At 36.0% G+C, this 22,085-nt stretch overlaps 1 protein-coding gene across 1 annotated transcript in view; it reads right to left on the reverse strand.

Annotated features, from left to right (window-relative positions):
* The window catches only part of CCDC141 (coiled-coil domain containing 141), a 219,016-nt gene that overhangs the window by 103,892 nt on the left and 93,039 nt on the right, over positions 1–22,085 (reverse strand). Inside the window, exon 6 of the mRNA XM_025404910.1 lies at positions 16,067–16,183. Within this exon, the coding sequence (XP_025260695.1) occupies positions 16,067–16,183 (117 nt within the window). The remainder of the gene's footprint in view (positions 1–16,066; positions 16,184–22,085) is intronic.

Genomic DNA, 22,085 nt, shown 5'->3' on the forward strand with positions numbered 1-22,085 from the left:
ATGCAATATAATAGTATTAACTGTAAAAAGCCATGCTTTCTGGGACATTTTATTTAAGGGCTGACAAATGCCAGGAAAAAAACCAAAAAAGATGTATGAGGAATTTTTGTAAAAGTCAAAACTAAAAATGATTTTCTAAGCATTTAAACTTAACGAGCTGGTAAAGATTCTGTAAGCAAAATAACAGCAGGTAGTTTTAAACCTCATGATCATAGATCATAGAGTACAATGTTCTTTATTTGCTTTCTTAACTCAGCCCTTTCTTAGATGGGCATGAATATTTCGGAGGGACTTTCTAAATTCAACTTTCCCTTGGAAATTAAAACATAGGGTTCACTAAGCTTTAAATTGAGCTGCAAGTTAAGGCTAGAATAGGGTCACCAATGTGAAAATCCCATCATTGTGTGGACATTCCCAGTGCTTGCTGGCAAATTCAATACTATTTGTATATATTTTGCCTGTTAGTAATAAAATGATTTCTAATTTATGTTCTGTGAAAAATGACATCTGCTTTTAATTGGAAAGTTCATTAAAGAATCAGACGAGTAAAACAAATTATTCACTAAAATGAAGACAGAGGAATTGAAATGCTCTGCTGCAGGTGTCTTACTCTTTGGAGAACTCACTAATTTCTGCCTTGAGACATTTCAGATTCAGACCCCACTTTATTTTTTAAATTAGATGAAACATTATAAAAACAGACTGTCTTTCATTGTATTGATTTTCTTTGTAATCATCAGATATGTGAGCTGATTTATTGAAGCAATATATTTTATAGTGATTTTACAATTTTTTCACATACCTTTGGTGAAGGAATTTGGGGAGATAATCAAAGTTCAAATAGCAGAAGAGTCAGCTTCTTTATACAGGTTAATAAATGCAGCAATGAGAAGAAAATTGTTCAACAATGCCTGTGATACACTTGGAAAATATTTGGATATCCTGGACACTATGATTATGCAAACTCTGGATATGGCTACATACCTCTTTAACTACCCATGAGACATATAAGTAGCTCCTTTGTTACTAAATATAAGTATAATATAAATATAAATATAAGGGCTACTTCTGAGGAAATATTTGTATTTTTGAAAATGAACAATCAGAACATTTAAATACTTATCTTTTGATCTTCAATTACCTGAGTAATGTATCTAGGACTAAATAAAAACAACAACAAAAATTAAGTTGTAAGCTTGGGCAAGCATGTCCACACCTTAAGAGACTCAAAGATTTATTTTGACTTATATCTTCTGAGTTTTAACAATGACCCAGTATTCTGACTCTATCACTTATACTCTCTTTCATTGTGCAGTTATTTCCCTTATAACCTTTGTTATTCAAAAGGCAGCCCCGAGACCCGCAGCATCATTACCCTGCAGCTTGTTAGTAACGTAGATACTAAGGTCCCACTCTAAACCTGATGAATCAGAATCTGCCTTTTAAAATACATGGGTAATTCATGAGTACACTATAGTTTGAGAAGCTCTGGTCTAGAATACACTGAAATAGCAGCTTCTTACAACTAGACAGATGATCAAAACACAAATGAACAAAGAATATGGAAGGGGAAACTTGCAGATGATATGATCTTACATGCTGAGAACTCTAAGGGATAATTTTTAAAAATTAAAGCAAATAAATTAAGTCAGTAGAGTTGGAGAGTATAAAACCAACACTCAAAAAAAATCACTTGTGTTTCTATAGAATAGCATTGAACAAACTGAAAAGGAAATTAAGAAAATGATTTCATTCACAGTAGCATCAAAAAAATGTAAAATACCTAGGAATAAATTTAATCAAGGAGATTGGAAACTTATACAAGGAAAATTACAAAACACTGTTAAAAAATGAAAAACCTAAATAAATGACAAGATATCACATGATCATGAATTGGAGAATTTAATGTTAAGATGGCAATACTCCCCAGAGTATTCTAGGGATACAATGCAATCCCTATGAGAATCTCACTGGCCTTTTTTGAAGAAATGGAAATGCTGATCCTAATATTAATGTGGAATTGCAAAGGATCCTGAATAGCCAAAACAATCTTGATAAATAAGAAGAATATTAGAGAACTTACCCTTCCAGATTTTAAAACTTACTACAATCCTACAGTAATCAAAGCAGTGTGGCAAACTGGCATGAAGATAGACATATAGATTTACAGAATAGAAGAGCCCAGAAATAAACCCACACATCTGTGGTCAATTAATTTTCAGTGAGTGTGCCAAAGTCATTCGACAGAGAAAGAATATTTTTTTCCAACAAATCTTGCAGGGACAATTGAATATCCACATGCAAACTAATGAAGTTAGACCCTTACCTCACAACATACAAAAAATTAACTCAAAATGGAACAAAGATCTAAATATATACACTAAAGCCATCAAATTTTTATAAGAAAACATAAGGGATAAATTTTCATAACTTTGGATTTAGTGATGGTTTCTTAGACATGACACCAAAAACATAACCAAAAAAATTAAGATAGATAAACTTTATCAAAATTAAAACTTTTACTTAGCAAAGAACATTTTGGTCAAAGGGCTTGAATAGACTTTTTTTTTTAAGGAAGATATACAAATGGCCAGTCAGTAAATGAAAAGATCTGCAACATCATTAGTTATTAGGGAAATACAAATAAGAATCACAATGAACTAGCACTTGATGCAGACTAAGATGACTATAAAAATCAAACAAAATGAAAGAAAACAAGTGCTGGAGAGGATTTAGAGAAATTGGAATCTTCTACCTTTCTGGTAGAAATATAAAACAGAGTAGCTGCTATGGAAAAATAGCATAGTAATTTCTCGTAAGTTAAGCATAGAAACTCCACACGATCTAGCAATTCTACTCCTAGGTATTACCCAAAAGAATTGAAAAGAGGTATTCAAAAATATACATATACATGAATGTTCATAGCAGCACTATTAACACTAGACAAAAGGTGAAAACAACCCAAATGTCTATCAACTGATGTATGGATAAATGAAAGATGGTACATCCATGCAATGGAATATTATTCAGTATAAAAAGGAAGTGTTAATACATGCTGCAACATGGATAGACCTGAAAAACATGCAAAGTGAAAGAATTCAGACACAAAAAGCCATTAACTATTATTTTATTTAATGGTATTTCCAGAATAGGTAAATACATGGACACAGAAAGCAGATTAGTTGTTGTCAGGGGCTGAGGGGAGACAGGAATGAAGATTGACTGCTTAATGGTTATGGTGTTTCTTTTTGGAATTATGAAAATATTCTGAACTAGGTAGCCATGATAGTTATACAATACTGTCTAATTTACTAAATGTCACTAATGATAAATTTTATGTAATATTTACTTTACCATTATTTTCTTAAAGCCCATATTATGTTGTGTTTCTGTTGTGCCAGGCATTGTGCTAAGAACAGTTACATATGGCCAGGTGTGGTGACTCACACCTGTAATCCCTGCACTATGGGAGGCTGAGGAGGGCAGGTCACTTGAGGTGAGGAGTTCGAGACCAGCCTGGCCAACATGATGAAACCCTGTCTCTACTAAAAATAAGAAAATCAACCGGGGCATGGTTGCGCATGCCTGTAATCCCAGCTACTCAAGAGGCTGAGGCAAGAGAATTGCTTGAACCTGGAAGGTGGAGCCTGAATAAGCCAAGATCATGCCACTGCACTCCAGCCTGGGTGACAAAGTAAGACTCAGTCTCAAAAAAACAAAACCAAAAAACAAACAAACAAACAAACAAAAAAACAAAAAACCACACACACAAAACTGTTATAAACGACCACATTTAATCTTCACAACAAACTGTAAATTAGGTACAACTGTTACCCCCTTTCACAAAAAGGGACTGGAACTTAGGCCCAAATACACAAAAAATTTGCCCAAGATTATATCAGAAGTAAGCAGAGATGCTCAAATTTAACTCCAGTTCCCTTGCCTGAGTGCTGCCATGCTGTATGCTGCCTGGGAGCATCCCATTCACTCTCCGCTAAGTAGTCTAAGATGCTATATGTTGCCACTTCACATAATGTATATCTACACGGTTTGGTAACATGTAATCCTTAGAAAACACATTTAAAATATGTGTTAAAATGAGGAAATGCTTATGAGATAATGTTAATTGGAAAAAGCATCACATTGTAAAACAACACATACAATTTTTTGTGTATACATACATATATGTATACACAAAATATATAGTATATACGTGCATATAATACCCAGTTTTGGAACACTCATATGTAAATGTTTTATATTTCCTTCCTATTTCCATATACACCCACATACAGTGTGATTTTCATTTTCTTTTGTTTAGTTTTATGTCATTTCTATTTTTTCTAAGATGAGAAGGTACTGTGTAATCAGAAAAATAAAACAATAAACATATTTTGAAAGAGTCACTTTCTTGCATTGGCTCTATTGATGATAATTACGCATTTAAATTACTTAAATAAGCTTGCGGGATATTCTGCTTTACTTCCTTATCCTATATTTATAAATATTTTTTAACTTTAAACTGAACTCTTCCCTTTGACTAAAGTTTCTGTGGGACCTAAGCACCTAAGCATTGATATTTTCTGAAGATCTCCAAATAATATTATTTGAAGGAACTTGGGGCCAAGATCACAAATCCAATTTATGAAATCACTCAATAATTACTAGAAAATATTTTCAATGACTTGGAAAATCGGATTAGATGATGAATCGTGGAAGATGGTTTTAATCTTGAAGCTGAGATATGTGAATGCTGCTATATTAAAACATTGAAGATGATGTTTCTATACACAATTTTCAGTTTTGCTTCTCTCCCAGAACTTTAAAAATTATTAATCAAGAACTTCATAAACCATATATGTCATAATAAAAGACAACAATATAAGTCATCTATAAAAATTAAGAGGAACATGAACATACATGAAACATATGGGCGAAACGTCTAAGTTGGTGCCTCTTAAATTTTAGCATGAATACAAATCCTCTTGGGGAATTTGTTAAAACACAGTCTCATGCCATAAGTGTGATGGGTGGATTTGAGATTCTAAATCTCTAACAACTCTCTGACGCTGCTGTTGCTCTCTGGGAGTCACACCTTGAATAACAAGGCTATATAAGTTTCATTTAAGCCTTAAAGATGGAGATTAATAACCTCCATCTCGAAAGAGATCATGCCCTTCCTGAAGTCACTCCCATTCAAACCACAGTAGTTTCTTAAGTGATTTTCTGTCTTCTATCTCCCTCCCATTACTGTCGTTCACATTGTTTCCAAGGTAATCTCCCAAAATGCAAATCAGTTTAAGCTATACTTTGCTTTGATGATATTTAATTGCCCATCTGGTCTCGAATCCAAATGTTTACAGCAGCCAGGCACATCATGTGAATGAGTGAAGCAAGGCTAAAAGGGGAGGTAGGTCATGAGGAATAGTGGCAAACTAAGGACTGTGGCAGACTGATGTGCACATACCTTTTCTAAAAGAAACAGGTATTACTGGGCTCCAGCCAGGAGTCACTATGTCTATGTGGGAAGATGAGCTGATAATGCCAGATCTTCCAGTTTTTTTAAAAAAACAGGAAGTCTAGATTTCTTTTTTAACAGAAACTCCGACATTTTAACATTAATATTATTTTTTTCAAGCCAGATGCCCACCAAAACCTACATAGAATCTCTGGGAATGAGATGCAGACATCAGTATTTTTTCAACATCCTCTAGGTGACTCCAGTGTGCAGCCAGAGTTGAGAAGCACTAATCCACACATTCCCCCATGGCACAAACTAGAAAGGGCCTGAACTTAACCAAGGGTTGAAGCTATAGAAGTACAGATTGGTTCATGAAGGGAGTTCTATTATATGAACATTATTTCTGATGTGTAAGAGAAGGACTGATCATACCCCCTCAAAAAAAAATAATTAGCAAGTATTTGTTTGCATAGTATTTTAATACATCCTACAACAAATTCTGAGTTTCAAAGGTTCAATTCAAGCTTTGGAGCATCAAGGTGATTTATAATACAATTTAAGAGTATTTAAGGTTTTAAACCAAAGGACAGTTTATAATTATCCATATCTGCTATTTCTTTGTCTCTTACACATGTAAAAGAAAAAAAGAATTTTCATATTTGGTAAAGAAAGTATAATTTAAAACAATTACCCACAGTCAAAGGTCATATTTAAAAATCCTTTAGTTCATTTATTTCAATATGTTCTGAATAAAGTATCACACTTATTAAGAGCTATGAAAGTTGCTGTATTTCTTGTTCTGAATGTATTCCAGTAAGAAATGATAGAGACATTTTCAAAGTTTACTTAGAAAGAACTCACTGAGTAGACTAACAAGCCATATACACCAGCTTCCTGCTGTTGAATTTAGCTGTGGGTAGCAGAGAACACCTGCTTTCTCTGTGTTACCAGATTATTTATAGGAGCTTCACTGATGAATCCTCAGCTTGATGCCTTATTTCTATGTTAAATCTTCTTTGAAAGGAACATTTCCTATTCTGTGCCTCATATCCACACCCAAACAAAAGTCCAAAATGTAATATGCTGCTTACTACTTAAGGACATATAAAATTGAATTTCTTTTCCATGAACAAGAAATTAGATTGTTGAAAAACCACAGATAAAAACTATTTGGAAGTTTACACTATGGATGGGAAAGGAAACCAAACAATATTTTTGGAGCCACTACTAAAACATGGATGTGTTCACAAACATTATCTTTTTTTTTAACTTTTATTTTATGTTCAGGGATACAGTGAAGGTTTGTTACATAGGTGAACTCGTGTCACGGGGTTTGTTTTACAGATTATTTCATCACCCTGGTATTAAGCCCAGTCCCCAGTAGTTATCTTTTCTGATCCTCTCACTTCCCCCATCCTCCACCCTCAAGAAGACCCCAGTGTCAGCTGTTTTCTTCATTGTATTCATAAGTGCTCATCATTTGACTCTCATTTATATGTGAAAACACGCAATATTTTGTTTTCTGTTACTGCATTAGTTTGCTAAGGATAATAGCCTCCAGCTCCATCCATGTTCATGCAAAAGACATGATCTCATTCTTTTTTATGGCTGCATAGTATTCCATGGTGTATATGTACCAAATTTTCTTTATCCAATCTGTCATTGATGGGCATTTAGGATAATTTTATGTCTTCACTGTTGTGAATAGTGCTACAATGAACATTGACATGCATATGTCTTTATGGTAGAATGATTTCTATTCATCTGGGTATATGCCCAGTAATGAGATTGCTGGGTTGAATGGTAGTTCTGCTTTTAGCTTTGAGGAGTCTCCATACTGTGATTTACACATTCCCATCAACCGTGTTAAGTGTTCCCTTTGCTCCACAACTTCACCAGCATCTGTTATTTTTTGACTTTGCCATTCAGATTGGTGTGAGATGGTATCTCATTGTGGTTTCAATTTGCATTTGTCTAATAATCAGTAATATTGAGCTTTTTTTCAGGCTAATAATCTCTAATAATCAGTAATATTGAGCTTTTTTTTCAGGCTACACATATGTCTTCTTTTGAGAAGGTCTGTTGATGTCCTTTGCCCACTTTTTAATGGAGTGGTTTGTTTTTCTCTTGTACATTTGTTTAAGTTCCTTATAGATGCTGGATATTAGACCTTTGTCAGATGCATAGTTTATAAATATTTTCTCCCATTCTGTAGGTTGTCTGTTTACTCTGTTGATAGTTTATTTTGCTGTGCAGAAGCTCTTTAGTTTAATGAGATCCCACTTGTCAATTTTTGCTTTGTTACAATAGTTTTGGGTGTCTTTGTCATGAAGTCTTTGCCTATTCCTGTGTCTAGGACAATATTGCCTAAGTTGTCTTCCAGGGTTTTTATAGTTTTGGGTTTTACATTTAAGTCCTTAATCAGCCTATCTTGAGTTGAGTTTTGCATATGGTGTAAGGAAGGGTCCACCTTTAATCTTCTGCATATGGCTAGTCAATTATTCCAGTATTTATTAAATAAGGAGTCTTTACCCTATCACTTGTTTTTGTCAGCTTTTTTGAAGATCAGGTGGTCATAGGTTTGTGGCCTTATTTCTGGCTTCCCTATTCTGTTTCCTTGGTCTATGTACCTGTTTTTGTACTAGTACCATGCTGTTTTGGTTACTGTGGCCCTGTAGTATAGTTTGAAGTTTGGTAACATAATGCTTCCAGCTTTGTTCTTTTAGTTTAGGATTGCCTTGGCTATTTGGGCTCTTTTTGATCTTATATGAATTTTAAAATAGGTTTTTCTACTTCTGTGAAGAATGTCATTGATATTTTGATAAGAATAGGGTTGAATCTGTAAATTGCTTTGTGCAGTATGGCCATATTAATGATATTCATTCTTCCTATCCATGAGTATGGAATGTGTTTCCATTTGTTTGTGTCATCTGTGAATTCTTTGGGCAGCGTTTTCTAATTCTCGTTGTAGAGATCTTTCACCTCCCTGGTTAGCTAGGAATTTAATTTTTTTTGCAACAACTGTGAATGGGATTGCCTTTCTGATTTGGCTCTTGGCGTGGCTGTTGTTGGTGTGTAGGAATGCTAATTATTTCTGTACATTGATTTTGTATCCTGAAACTTTGCTGAAGTTATCAGCTGAAGGAGCTTTTGACCAAGACTATGGGGTTTTCTAGATATAGAATCATGTCATCTGCATAAAGAGAGAGTTTGACTTCCTCTCTTCCAACTTGGATGCACTTTATTTCTTTCTCTTGCCTGATTGCTCTGGCTAGGATTTCCAATACTATGTTGAATAAGAGTGGTGAAAGAGGGCATCCTTGTCTTGTGCCAGGCTTCCAGCATTTGCCCTTTCAGTATAATGTTGGCTGTGGGTTTGTCATAGATGCCTCTTATTATTTGGAGGTATGTTCCTTCAATATCTAGTTTATTGAAGATTTTTAAAATGAAGCGGTGCTTAATTTAGTTCTGTTTATGTGATGAATCACAATTACTGATTTGCATATGTTGAACCAACCTTGCATCCCAGGGATGAAGCCTACTTGATTGTGGTGGATTAGCTTTTTGATGTGCTGCTCAATTTGGTGTGTAAGTGTTTTGTTGAGGATTTCTGCATCAATATTCATCAAGGATATTGACCTGGTTTTCATTTTTTGTTGTGTCTCTGCCAGGTTTTGGCCTCATAGAATGAGTTGGGGAGGAGTCCCTCCTCCTCAATTTTTGGGAGTAGTTGTTGGAGGAATGGTTCTAGCTCTTCTTTGAACCTCTGGTGGAATTTGGCTATGAATCTATCTGGTCTTAGCCTTTTTTTGTTGTTGTTGATAGGCTATTTATTATTTATTCAATTTTGGAGTTCATTATTGGTCTGTTCTGATGTTCAATTTCTTCATGATTCAGTCTTGGGAGGTATATGTGTCTAGGAATTTTTTTAGGTCTGTATCAAGGTGTTCGTTGTAGCTCCTGATGGTGATTTTTATTTCTGTGGGGTCAGTGGTAACATTCCCTTCATTATTTCAAATGATGTTTATTTGGATCTTCTCTCTTTTCTCCTTTATTACTCTAGCTGGCAGTCAATCTATCTTACTAAGTTTTTTAAAAAAACAACTTCTGGATTCATTGATCTCTTGAATGTTTTTTCATGTCTTCATTTCTTTCAGTTCAGCTCTGATTTGGGTTACTTCTTGTCTTCTGTTAGCTTTAGGGTTGATTTGTTCTTTTCTCTAATTCTTTCTGTTGAGATGATAGGTTGTTAGTTCGAGATCTTTCTAACTTTTTGATGTTAGAAAGACATTTAGGGGAGAACACTAAATGTTGGGCATTTAGTGCTATGAATTTCCCTCTTAACACTGCCTTAGCTGTGTCCCAGAGATTCTAGTATGTTGTATCTTTGTTCTCATTAGTTCCAAAGAACTTTTTGATTTTTGCCTTAATTTCACTGTTTACCCAAAAGTCACCGAGGAGCACGTTGTTTAATTTTCATATAATTGCATGGTTTTAAGTGATTCTCCTTGTCTTAATTTCTATTTTCATTGTGCTGTGGTCTGAGAGTGTGTTTGGTATGATTTCAGTTCTTTCCCATTTGCTGAGGATTGTTTTATGTCCAATTATGTGGTCAATTTTAGAGTATGTGCCATGTGGTGATGAAAATAATGTATATTCTGTTGTTTTGGGATGAAGAGTTCTATAGGTGTCTAACATATCCATTTGGTCCAATGTTGAGTTCAGGTCTTGAATATCTTTGTTAATTTTCTGCCTTGAATTATCTGTCTAATACTGTCAGTAGAGTGCTGAAGTCTCCCACTATTATCGTCATAAAAATTTTCTAATTGAATTTTCAAGGCTTACAGGTAAGGAAAGTGGGGCTCACAGGTATGTAATGTACCCAAGGTATGTCATTCACTATGTAGTGAATGTCATAGCAGGGGTTTACACCTGTTTTTCTCCATGTAGATGCAACCAAGTATAGCATTATAGTCAAGTTCTAGATATTGCATTGCTCACAGAACATACTCTGTTCTGGAGTAAGGGAAGACAACGAATATAGACCTATAATCATTTTGTCATTATAATTCCATTTTCTCTAATCTAATCTGCATGTTTTTTTTTTTCTTTTGGTTTGTTGTAGGAAGCCTGCTAATTCAAGTGAGAAGAGGTTAATAAAGTGGCTAAGGAAAATGTGTATTCAGCAAAGGCTGCCAGGTCTTTCCAGAAATCCTAACCCTATATATAGGACTGACTTCATGGTCAACTGACCTGTGCAATCACACAGAGCCTTATGTTTAAAAGGGGCCCATGCTGTCCCTATACTGAACTTCTCAATAATATTTTAAGAAAACCTTCCATAATTTTATTTTGCACTGGGCCCCACAAATTATGTAGCTGGTTCTTTCTGTAAAGTGAAAGTAAGGTTTTGTAGATCACAGAACTTTTCTGTGGGAGACAAAAGGTAAGTTCAGTCTCAGGGCACATGGCTGTCTACATACAATAAGTTTGGAAGCCATAGACAGGAGATATGTCAGGGAAGAAATTTTTAGGTGTGATGCTTTCTCTCCTTACCTCCCTGGTCGTTGCTCATCTTTGTACCTTTTTTGGATAGAAAACAGTACCCTCAGTCCAGTACCAGTAAGAGAGAAAAAACAGAATCCCATGGAAATCTAATCAGATGGATAGTTGATATTAGAGATGCAGGCAACCTGATCTGTTTCTTCATGTGTCCATACCAACTCTCCACCATGTGAGCTGGGTAGAATACCACCCAGAGAAATAGGTCATGGATAAAAGCAAGGTCCAGAATCCAGTCACTGGGAGGTCATCCAAGGGGTATACTCTTTTGTTCGTGTGGTGGAGGGGGAGGTGTTGGGGGACAAATGGGAATGGCTGAATACTAACTGTAGCAAAAGAAGTCATCTGCACTTAGGGGTACTCTCCCCAACTCACCCAGAAGGGGTAAGTTAGAGCACTGGCTTTCATATCCCCAACATACCAAAGTTACTGATATCCCAATGGAACATTAACTCACAGGGATAAACAACATCTGTTGACCACAAGCAACACTGAAATACAGAAGAAGCAGAATTAATGCACTGGACAGACCAAAAATTTAATATGTTAAAAAGTATATCTTAAGATATGAGGAAATACATTAGATAGGTAAAACAGAAAACCATTTGTGAAGAAGAATCAATGTCAGCAATTGGGCATGAAAAATGTAATAGCTGAAGTGAAGAACTTGGCAGAAGGGCTGAATGGCAGAAGGAGTACAGCAGAAGAAAGAATGAGTGCGCTATAAGATCAGAGATTAGGAAGGAATAAAGAAATGGGGGAGGCAGTGACAAGTTAAGAAGGATATAAGTAGAACGTCATGTATGTAATACAACTTTCCAAATTTACATTGCAACTAGAAGTTAGCATACTGAAGAACACAAAGAACTGTATAAACTAGATGCAAACAGTGTTATGGCAAAAAACAATATGAGATCTATGTCTTCATACTATTTATGAAAATTAAAACATGTAACTCTATATTTTAGAAATAGGACTATGTCTAAAGACAAAAGTTGAGCCCATTAGAGTAGGTGCCTGTGAGAAAGAGAATGTGAGGGAGACAGAGAATAAAGGCAAAGACAATAAGGTAAACCAAAAGGGAAGTGTAACTCTAGTCTGAGGGCTACAAAAATGGTTTTAAAGATAATGGGTGGATAGATAGAGAAAAGAAGGCTGAGTGATTATCCAAAGTCACCAGGGAATCACAAAGAAAAACTAAAAGGATGTTTCTTCTTCACAACGTAAAAGACTTACTACACAGACATCAATCAAATGTCCTTTTCATATCAGGCACTGTCCTATGTGCTGGGAATACCAAGGTAAGATATTGTCTACTTTAAAAAATTACTGCTACTTCCCTCACCCAGACTTATTCCTTTCAACCAGCTCTGGAAAGGTGTTTTTTACACTCGTCTTGCTTTCAATATAACAAGCATAACTGATATTGAAATGTGCATCCTATCTCATTTACAGGATTTGAAAATTAAAGAAAGTTTTGAGGTCATCTAGGCCTACCTCTGATTGCTTCAGGAATCTCTTCTATTTCCCAACCTGTGGAAGTCTACTTTTCTGTCATGACCATGAATTATTATTTCTTTCCTACAGAATGGCTGTGGATGTCTATTGCCTCTAGGACAACTCTCCTTAGCCTCTCTTCTCTGGCTTACACATTACGAGGACTTTAACTCTCATCATAGACAGCCTGGTTTGATTGCTGTTTGCCTTATTCTGCCATATTCTGGTTTGACCACCCCCTCCTAACCAACAACTCATATTCTATCCATCTGTTCAAGCCCCATCATTCCAGAAAGCTGTCCTGGATCACCCCAGAATAGAGTACTACTCCCCCTTGTACATACAGACTGATGGTGGTCTCTCTCAACCCATATGATTCGGAGACTCCTGAAGTCTTAATAACCAGTTATCTTGCCAGTGAATTCTCTAGTGTCTGAAATTCATGGCAAATATCTTTAGAACCTTTTTGTATCTACAAGTTATATTTGAGCATTCATTTTCATTTGACTGAATCAGTCTAAATAATTAGTCCACATTTTTGTAATTTGTAATTAAAGGTGGATTAAGATTGATGGCTCTATAGCCCAACCCATAGTTCGGAAGGAAAATCTTACATTGGAAAGAATACTTCACAGAAATAAATAAAAAGAAGAAATCCCAATAAATAAACTAATATTTTTTTTTTTTTAGAAAATAAATTTGCCAGGTATGATGGTTCATGCCTGTAATCCCAGCACTTTAGAGGGCTGAGGTGGGAGGATCACTTGAGGCCAGGAGTTCATGACCAGCCTGAGAAACATAGCAAGACGCCATCTCTACACAAAAAAAAAAAAAAAAAAAAAAATTAGCCAGGTATGGTGGTGTGCAGCTGCAGTCCCAGGTGCTCGGGAGGCTGAGGTGGGAGGATCGCTTGAACCCAGGATGTCGAGGCTGTGGTGAGCTATGATTGTACCACTGTGCTCCAGCCTGAGTGACAGAGTGAGACCCCCATCTCAAAAAAAAAAATAAAAAGGAAAATAAATTTACTCTCAGGAATGCTGTAGAGAAATAGGTTTCTCTGCCTCACTTTTCAAAAACAGTTTGGCTTGAAAACTACTTGAGTACATGGGGCAGTACTCAGCTTCTGCACAAGATGCAGAGTAGTTCAGGACCCTAAAGGAAGTGGATATACTTGTATGGAACCTCCCAGGCTCAAACAATCCCCCCACCTCAGCCTCCTGAGTAGCCGGGACCACAGGCATGCACCACCACACCTGGCTAAATATTTTGTAGAGATGGAGTCTCCCTATGTCATGCAGGCTTATCTAGAATATTATTTATTTCTAAACAGGAATGAACTATCAAGTCATGAAAAGATATAAAGGAAACTTAAATACATATTACTAAGTGAAAAACGTCAATCTGAAAGCCTACATACTGTACAATTCTAACTACATGACATTCTGGAAAAGGCAAAACTATGAAGAGAGTAAAAAGATCAGTGGTTGTCAGGAGTTGCGGGTGTGGAAAAGAATGAACAGGCAGAGCACAGAGCAGTTTTAGGGTAGCAAGAATAATCTGTATAATTCAATGATGTTCAATCATTCAATACATGTCATCACACATTTGTCCAAACCCATAGACTGCACAAAACCAAAAGTGAACCCTAATATAAGCTATGAACTTTGGTTCATAGCTTATATTGCTAATGATGTGTCAATGTAGGTCCATTAAATGCACCACTCTGGTGAGGATGTTGATAATGGGGGAGACTATGAATGTGTGGGGGCAGAGTGTATATGGGAAATCTCTACACCTTCCCCTTAATTTTGCTGTGAACTTAAAACTGCTCTAAAAATAGTCTTTTAAAAATTATTTTTTACATCCCTTATACCTGCAACTTAATAATATTGATGGAAATAATATCTATATGCTCTTTTGTTTATGCACATCAGAAGTGGAAATACAGCTATAAACTATGAGAAAAACTGTGGCCTACTAAGGTCAAACATTAACAAATATTCTACTCCAGACTGTCGTCAGGCTAGAGGAAACCATAACTCCACATTTATCATGAATATAACCCCAAGGGATGTATAAATTATGTGTACACTATATACTGCTTTTTTTTTTTGTATTAAAGGAAGCAGCATCCTATGCAATTCTGGTGATCTCTTGTGCTTAGCATTTGGGGCTTTCGATAGAATTTTCACTGATAAAACTTGAGTGATACAAACAGAATAAATTGCCATATAATTCAATGAAAAAAATTAACGTCCTAAACAGATAAACCAAATGCTGAAAAATTTTAAGAACTTAAAAAATAATCAGTCATTATTAGTCAGTCTTCTGTAAGTGCACCTTTTATCAATCAGTCAAATATTCAAACCAAACACTTTGGATGCCTAGAAGACACTGGAGTGTTCAAACAGAAGCAAGAAACTGAAACAAATGTGTCATGATCCCCATGAAAAGATTTAAGTCTAAATAAATGCAATCTACTGCCTCCGTCCTCATCTTGCCGACTCCTATCCTCCCAGATATGTGAATATTTGACTTGTCTAGCCTGTATTCAGCTATTGTCTAGTAGTGTTGGCCCATTGTTTTCTAGAGCTTTATGACTTAGCTCTACCTACAACTATCAATCATCTAAAATATTAATAATACAAAGTTCTCTAAACGTTGATAGTGATTATTCACTGTTCTCATTCCATCTACTATGATGGACTTCTGTTTTCTTGCAGATCAATATGGAGCCTCTGTAAAGAATTTTGGAAAGTATTTATAGACCCCCAGATGTATAAATGCATTGATTTTCAAATAACAAGACACAATGGAGAGAAGGTCAACCACAACACAGGTGCTTTACTCATCTTGCTTTCGGCACTTCATGCTTGCATTTTAATGCATTCTATATACCTACAAGTGGCTGCCGGGCTGGTAACCATTACTTGTTGCAAAACTGAGAAATCTGAAGCAAGTTAAGGAGCAAAAGACATGTAAATGGGAACAGCAATCAAATTATATCTGGAAGTCATAAAAGTGATGACTCATAGTAATGATATCTCAGTGTAGAAAAAAATTTTAGAAAGCTAAAAAAGTATAATGTTTAAGAGCTTGGGCCTTTGTATTAGACAAAACCTAGAACTGAATTTTAAATCTGCCACTGACAAGATATATTATATTGGTCAAGCGACTTTGCATTTCCAAGCCTCTGTGTTTTATTTGTTTTGATCCATAAAATGGGGAAAATAATACCTCTCCCTTAGGGGTTTTATGATAATTTAGATAATGGATTTCATATACATAGTATAGTGCCTGGCATATAGTAACTATTCAGAACAATATAGTTATTGTTGTAGAAGCTGTTAATTTGTTTATCATTATTCTGGAAGCCCTGTCAATGCACAGCGGTATTGCTAATGTTATTGGGATTTTTTTTTTTACATGAATAGTAGATTAATCAAAGAGACTTCTCAGTTCTCCTCTAAATTACCCACAGAAGCATATTCAAGAAAAGTTAATGCATTTTTCAATTATTTTTAAAGTGTCTAATATATCTCTTACCTTTGCTTTTATTATCAGTTCCTCGTGCTTACGAATTAGATCCTCATTGTCTGAAAGTGATGAACCTAGACTTTGTTCCTGTAAATCTCTTATCGTTTTCTGAAACCAACAAGTAACCTAGGTAAAAAGCAACAAAGAAAGATCAAAATTTAAATAATCAGAATAAGTGAGTAAAAATTCAGAAATAGTCCCTCAACCTTTCAAAGGTTAAGCTACTTTAATTTCTCTTTATATAAACTATCTCATGTATTAAAATAATATGAACAAGTTTAGAATTTTTTCTTCATTTAACCTCTACATGCATAAAAGAAAAAAAAATCCCAGAAAAGTATGAAAATGACTAATCAGTTCAGTAGATTACATGGCATGAATAAGATCAAAATCTCCTAACAAAGAATCAAAATACATTCCCAAGCAGTCCAAAAATCATGAATTCGTTTAAAATATATCTTCTTTCCTGGAAATGAATATGAATCTAAGTATAGTTGTATAAACCCATATGAAAATATTAAACAGTATAGGTAGAATTCTATTTTCTGCCATAAAATAGACTATGCAGAAATATTTAGTTTGCTACAAGTGCTGGAAATCTATATCCAGAAAATAGAGAGGTTATTAAAATCCATTGACATTATAAGTGGTAAGGGCATAACTCACATTTACATTGACTTGATTTATCATACATGCCATATACAGTGCTGAAACCACAAATAGCAAAGGACTTGAAATAATCCGTACCTTTTTAAATGATGCCAACACTTGTCATGGGGGCCCTGGATACAGATTCTTTATCCCAATTAAAGGAGACTTAGATTTTTTACTCTTGAATCCTGTATAGCATTATCCTTATGATCATATCATAATGACTGATTCTTAAGAGACTACTACCAGCTACACAGTTTGCTAGTTGCTTTTTGGGCATCATCTCTATTTCTCTCAATAACTTTATAACAGTCATGATATCATCATTTTAGAGATGCGGTGACTGAGTTTTGAAGAGGTTAAGCAGCTTATCCACAGCCACATAGTAAGTAGCAGAGTTTGTCCTCCAGTCTGCAGGATTTCAAAGTCCATGCTCTTTCCATTGTGCCCTCCTGCCATGCTTGAGTCATTTCAAATCTTACAGCCCTGCCATCAGGGGAAATGACTTCAAATCTGAAAAATGAACACTGGCAGCCCGTTCAAAACAATGGGCATATAAATCCCAAGCCTGATACTATGTCTTTCCCCAGCCTAGGTTGTCTTGCCTGTTGCAGTCTCAGGATTTCTCTGAAATCCTGTAACATGGAGAAATGTGTGAAACAGGTGGCCAAGGAGAACTCTAGATTAGTTTGGAAGTTCCACACAATAAATGCACATCACACACACACACACACACACACACACACGTCAGAGTTAACGGCTTACCTAGAATAGGACACACCATTTATAGGGCTGATATCGCAAAGCTGACTATGTGATCAAAAGGTCTACACCAACTCTTAGTATTTCTCAGCATGGAATAGGCAGTTAAAATACAGAATGGAAGCATTTCTCTAGCTTTCTGCTAATTGGAAATATCTTTGTTAACCACCATTTTAGTCCATCATTAGTGCAAAGAAAAGAATACTGGTGACCTTGTAGCAGTTTTCATGTGACATATATCTCATTTTCTTCTGAATATTTGGTAATCTATGCACAATACACACATTATCTAGTTAGTCCCCAAGATACACAAGTATTGTGCTTATGTATTTACAACTATTTGAAGACAGTCTGTTTTACTGGTATCCAATTAGAGCTAGATGATATGTACAATGTGCCTATGAAAACACACACAGAGTATTTTATCAACAGCTATAAAATTTATTATTTTATTGTGTAAAACAAAATAACTTTCTCCCAAAAATGCAGTAAGCCCCTATAAAAACACAACTAGATCAATGATTTAAGGGTTTCCTCAAAGTAAAGTGGATCATGATACAACTAACTTCCAGAGATCGTTTATTTTATTAAATGAAAGTGAGTTTTATTTATTCTTAGCTAAAGTGGGAGGGACTTGACATCTCAAGAATGCTTTAATAGGGACAGTTAATATAGAATCAGAGTGGATGAAAAATGGGTACAAACAGGTGTTCTCTAATCTCTAAAAACAGGTGAGAAGCCTGAACCCTCAGATAATCTTATTAAACTTTGTGAGTCAAAGACTTGTCATCTAACACATGCCAGCAGTGATGAAAGCTGGGCAAGAGTGAGTTGTTTTGATTTTTAAACCGTATCTACTGACCTCATCTTCTGGATTTGGCACATACTATTTCAACTCCCAAAAGATACTATTCCTGTGAGACAATACTATTCTCTTTAAGAGAATGTAAAGAACTACGATAATGTTCAGCATGTCTTGTTCACATTCCTGCCTGTTAAATCATGCTGACTCTCTAGATCTACAAATTGTTACTACCAGATGCACCCTGGAAAGAAACATAAAAACAAGTTGGCATAACACTGAGAAGTAAGTCGATCATCATGAGGGTGTTACATCTCATTATGAGGTATTCACACACAGGAGCAGACTCTTAGATCAGATTTACCATGTATGCTGTGGGATGCACACAAAATAGGCTCTCAGAGTCCTTCTGATCACAAGATAGGACACCCTAAATAACCAGGAGCATGTCAATCATAATATTCTGCCACCCAGTAAATCAGTCATTGTGCCTGGCGAGTAGCTACTTCAGACAGCTGCATAGATATTCTAAGTGCACTTTTTATAAGGTTTTAAATTATGTCAGCTGCTGTCCAGAAGCCTGAGTGATAAGTACAGTAAATGATGCACCAGGACATTTATGTAGAACATGGTCCCTGCAAAACTATGAAAACATGAGCCATAAGCTGAGGAGATGTGCAATGGAAGGAAAACAAAAAGTATTCGAAGTATGCACTGGAAATTGGTTCTGAGCAATGATGGATTAAAGGGGTAAATTAGAATATTTTTCCTTTCTTCCCAGTTTCTATCTTTCAGTTTCATCTGAGCAATGTGTTCATGGTCATCCCATTAATTTGATAGGGCATTCTAGGTACTTGATGCCCAGAGGAGATAGAACTCAGCAGAGGAGTGAGGCAGATCTTTGTAGTGGTGTGTGTGTAGTGATGGGGTGGCATCTATCACAGAATGACAAGAGATGGAGAAAAAGGAAAGTCAGCAAAGATGCAGAGAGGAAGCAATCAGGAATGTCCAGTGAAAACAAAGAGCTTCCTTCAAAGTTAAAGTGGGGTGGCAGGAAAACCTGCACTGTCCAATACAGTAGCCACTAATCAACATAGCTATCTAGTACTCGGAAAGTGACTAGTCCTAATTGAGACATGCTCCATGTATAAAGCACACAGCAGATTTCACAGACTTAGCATAAAGTATAATGAAAATATCTCATTAAGAATAACAGTATGAGTATGAGTATGGTGGTTCATGCCTGTAAACCGAGCAGTTTGGGAAGCTGAGGCAGGCGGACCACTTGAGCACAAGAGTTTGAGACCAGCCTGGGCAACATGGCAAAACCCAGTCTCTACTAAAAAAATACAAAAAATTAGCTTGGTGTGGTGGCACACACCTGTAGTCACAGCTACTCAGAGAGGCTAAGGAAGGAAGATTACCTGAACCTGCAAAGTTGAGGCTGCAGTGAGTCAAGATCATGCCACTGCACTCCAGCCTGGGCAATAGGAGTGAGACCCTGTCTCAATAAAAAAAAAAATGTTACTATTGATTACCTATTGAAATAACATTTTGTATATGTTGGGTTAATTTAAAAATATTATTGGTTTTCACCCTTTTTGTGTGGCTTTTTGCTTTTTAATTTCTTTTTACTTTTAAAATGTGGCTACTAGAAAATTTAAAATCATATCAGTAGGTTGCATTCTATTACTATTGGATGGTTCTTCAATTAAAATATATTTGGACTATATTTGTTAAATGTAGACTTAAAGACTGAGCTTTAATTAGGGATATGTAAAAAGTGGAGTCAGGAGAAGAGCGGTGTGAGATATCAGTTGGTAGCATTTATGAACATCTAAGTGCGGATGTTGGCTGCTACAGTTTTGATGTTTGTCCCCTCTAAACCCCATGTTGAAATTTGATTCCCAGTGTTGGAGATGGGATCTAATGGAAGGTATTTGGATCATAGGAGTGGACCCCTCATGAATAGATTGATGCCCTTCCTTGGTGGGGGCTGTGGGAGAGTTCTCCCTTTATTACTTCCCAGCAGACCTGGTTGTGAAAAAGAGCCTAGTGCCTCCACGTGTTCTCTTGCTTCCTCTCTTGCCATGTGATCTCTGCATTTGGAAACTCCCCTTCACCTTCTGCCATGGGTGGAAGCAGCCTGAACTTTCAACAGATGCCCAGTCTTTCAGCCAGCAGAATCATGGGCCAAATAACCCTTTCATCTTCACAAATTACCCAGTTTCAGGTATTCCTTTGTAGCAATGCAAAATGGACTAAGACATTGGCTACATTCATTGGCTGAGTAAAGGATGATCGCTTTTGGGAAAGCAGAAGTAACAAAGGGGCTCCTCCCCACATTTTTTTCTTTGATTAGGTGAGACATGCATTTCTTTGCTTGTCTTGTTCATCACTGAAGACGCATGGGGAAAGTTGATACAGGGATGTACCAAAAACAGTGGGAAGGTTGGAAGAGAGGGAAGTTTGGGCTAAATACCTATTGAAGGTATTTAGCCTTGAGCAAAGAAGGACTCCTTTTTTTAAATATTTTTAATTTTTGTCTTGTTGGAAGTCCCACTTTGGACTCCTGCTGGTAGATAAGAATGAAGAAAGTAAAAGAAGTGAACCAGCCTTCCTTCCAAGAGAAGAATTAGGTACTAATTTAGGTAGGTTACAACATAACTTCAACTAATCTTTGCACCCCTCCTGTGATAAAGATATTTGTCCTTTCAATAGATGAGGTAACAGTTCAATAGACAGTTCAATAACTTGCCTAATTTCAAACAACCAATAGGAGGAAATTCTTGTAGGTAGGGACAGAAATGCCAGTGTCAGAATTCATACTATGCAATATTTTTCCTGCTTATTATATACATCTGCAGAAATAAAGGATTCTGGAGAAGAGAAGTGGCCTATCTATATATATCTCATTAGGCTATATTTATGAACATTCTTAAAATAAAAACCAAAATGCAAAGCTATGGTTATAGAACCCAATTTTAACACCGAATTAGGTCCTGTATATAATCAGGGGCTTAGTGAAAATAGTTCATTAGAGAGGAGAATGAATGTGTGGGTCAGGCCTGTCAGAAGGAGTCCCTGAGAGCAAGATGCCAGCTGTGGGCAGTGGTGACAGCAAGAGCAGGCTGAGAATTTCACTTCCCAAATGACATGTGCCAAAGACAGGACTGAAAGATGGAGCATGCAAGCAATAGAAAATGCTCTCTGATGGTCAAGGATAAACAACGGAGGCGTCAAGAAGGTGAACTTCTGCTGCAGCCCAAAGCAATGCATCAGAAGGTCATAAACCACTGCAGCTTATTTTTCTGCAATTTGTTCCACAATCTGAAATCAGATCTTTTTTATCTTTATTTAAAATATGCTGGAGGAGGTGAACTAGCAATATGCAATTCAAACCACCTTAACAGAAATGCTTAAGGGGAGATGAAAATCTCATCAAATTACTTTCATTTTCTTTCCCACGTGCAGAACTTGCTGAATAACCAGGTTCTATTAAGGACAAAAAACTGATCAAGGAAAAAGGCATCAGTTATTCATCTTCTTTAACCCAAGACTTTTTGACAGTCTCTCTTGCAATTACCAAAAATACACACATACAGAGAAATGCTTTCAATTGTAGTTGATGGTCACAGGTGACAGTTCTAATGCCTGCTTTGATTTTGAAGGCATGTTTCCATAGGGCTTTGGTTTTTTTTCTTTTTTTACAGTAGGAGAACCAGTTGTATTTTGTATTAGACAATACAGTCAAATGAGCTCTGGACTTAACTAGCAATAACCAGATTTGAAATATCTATTTGGTCCACTAGG

Source organism: Theropithecus gelada, chromosome 12, assembly GCF_003255815.1.
Source record: "Theropithecus gelada isolate Dixy chromosome 12, Tgel_1.0, whole genome shotgun sequence".
In the NCBI taxonomy this organism is placed as follows: domain Eukaryota; kingdom Metazoa; phylum Chordata; class Mammalia; order Primates; family Cercopithecidae; genus Theropithecus; species Theropithecus gelada.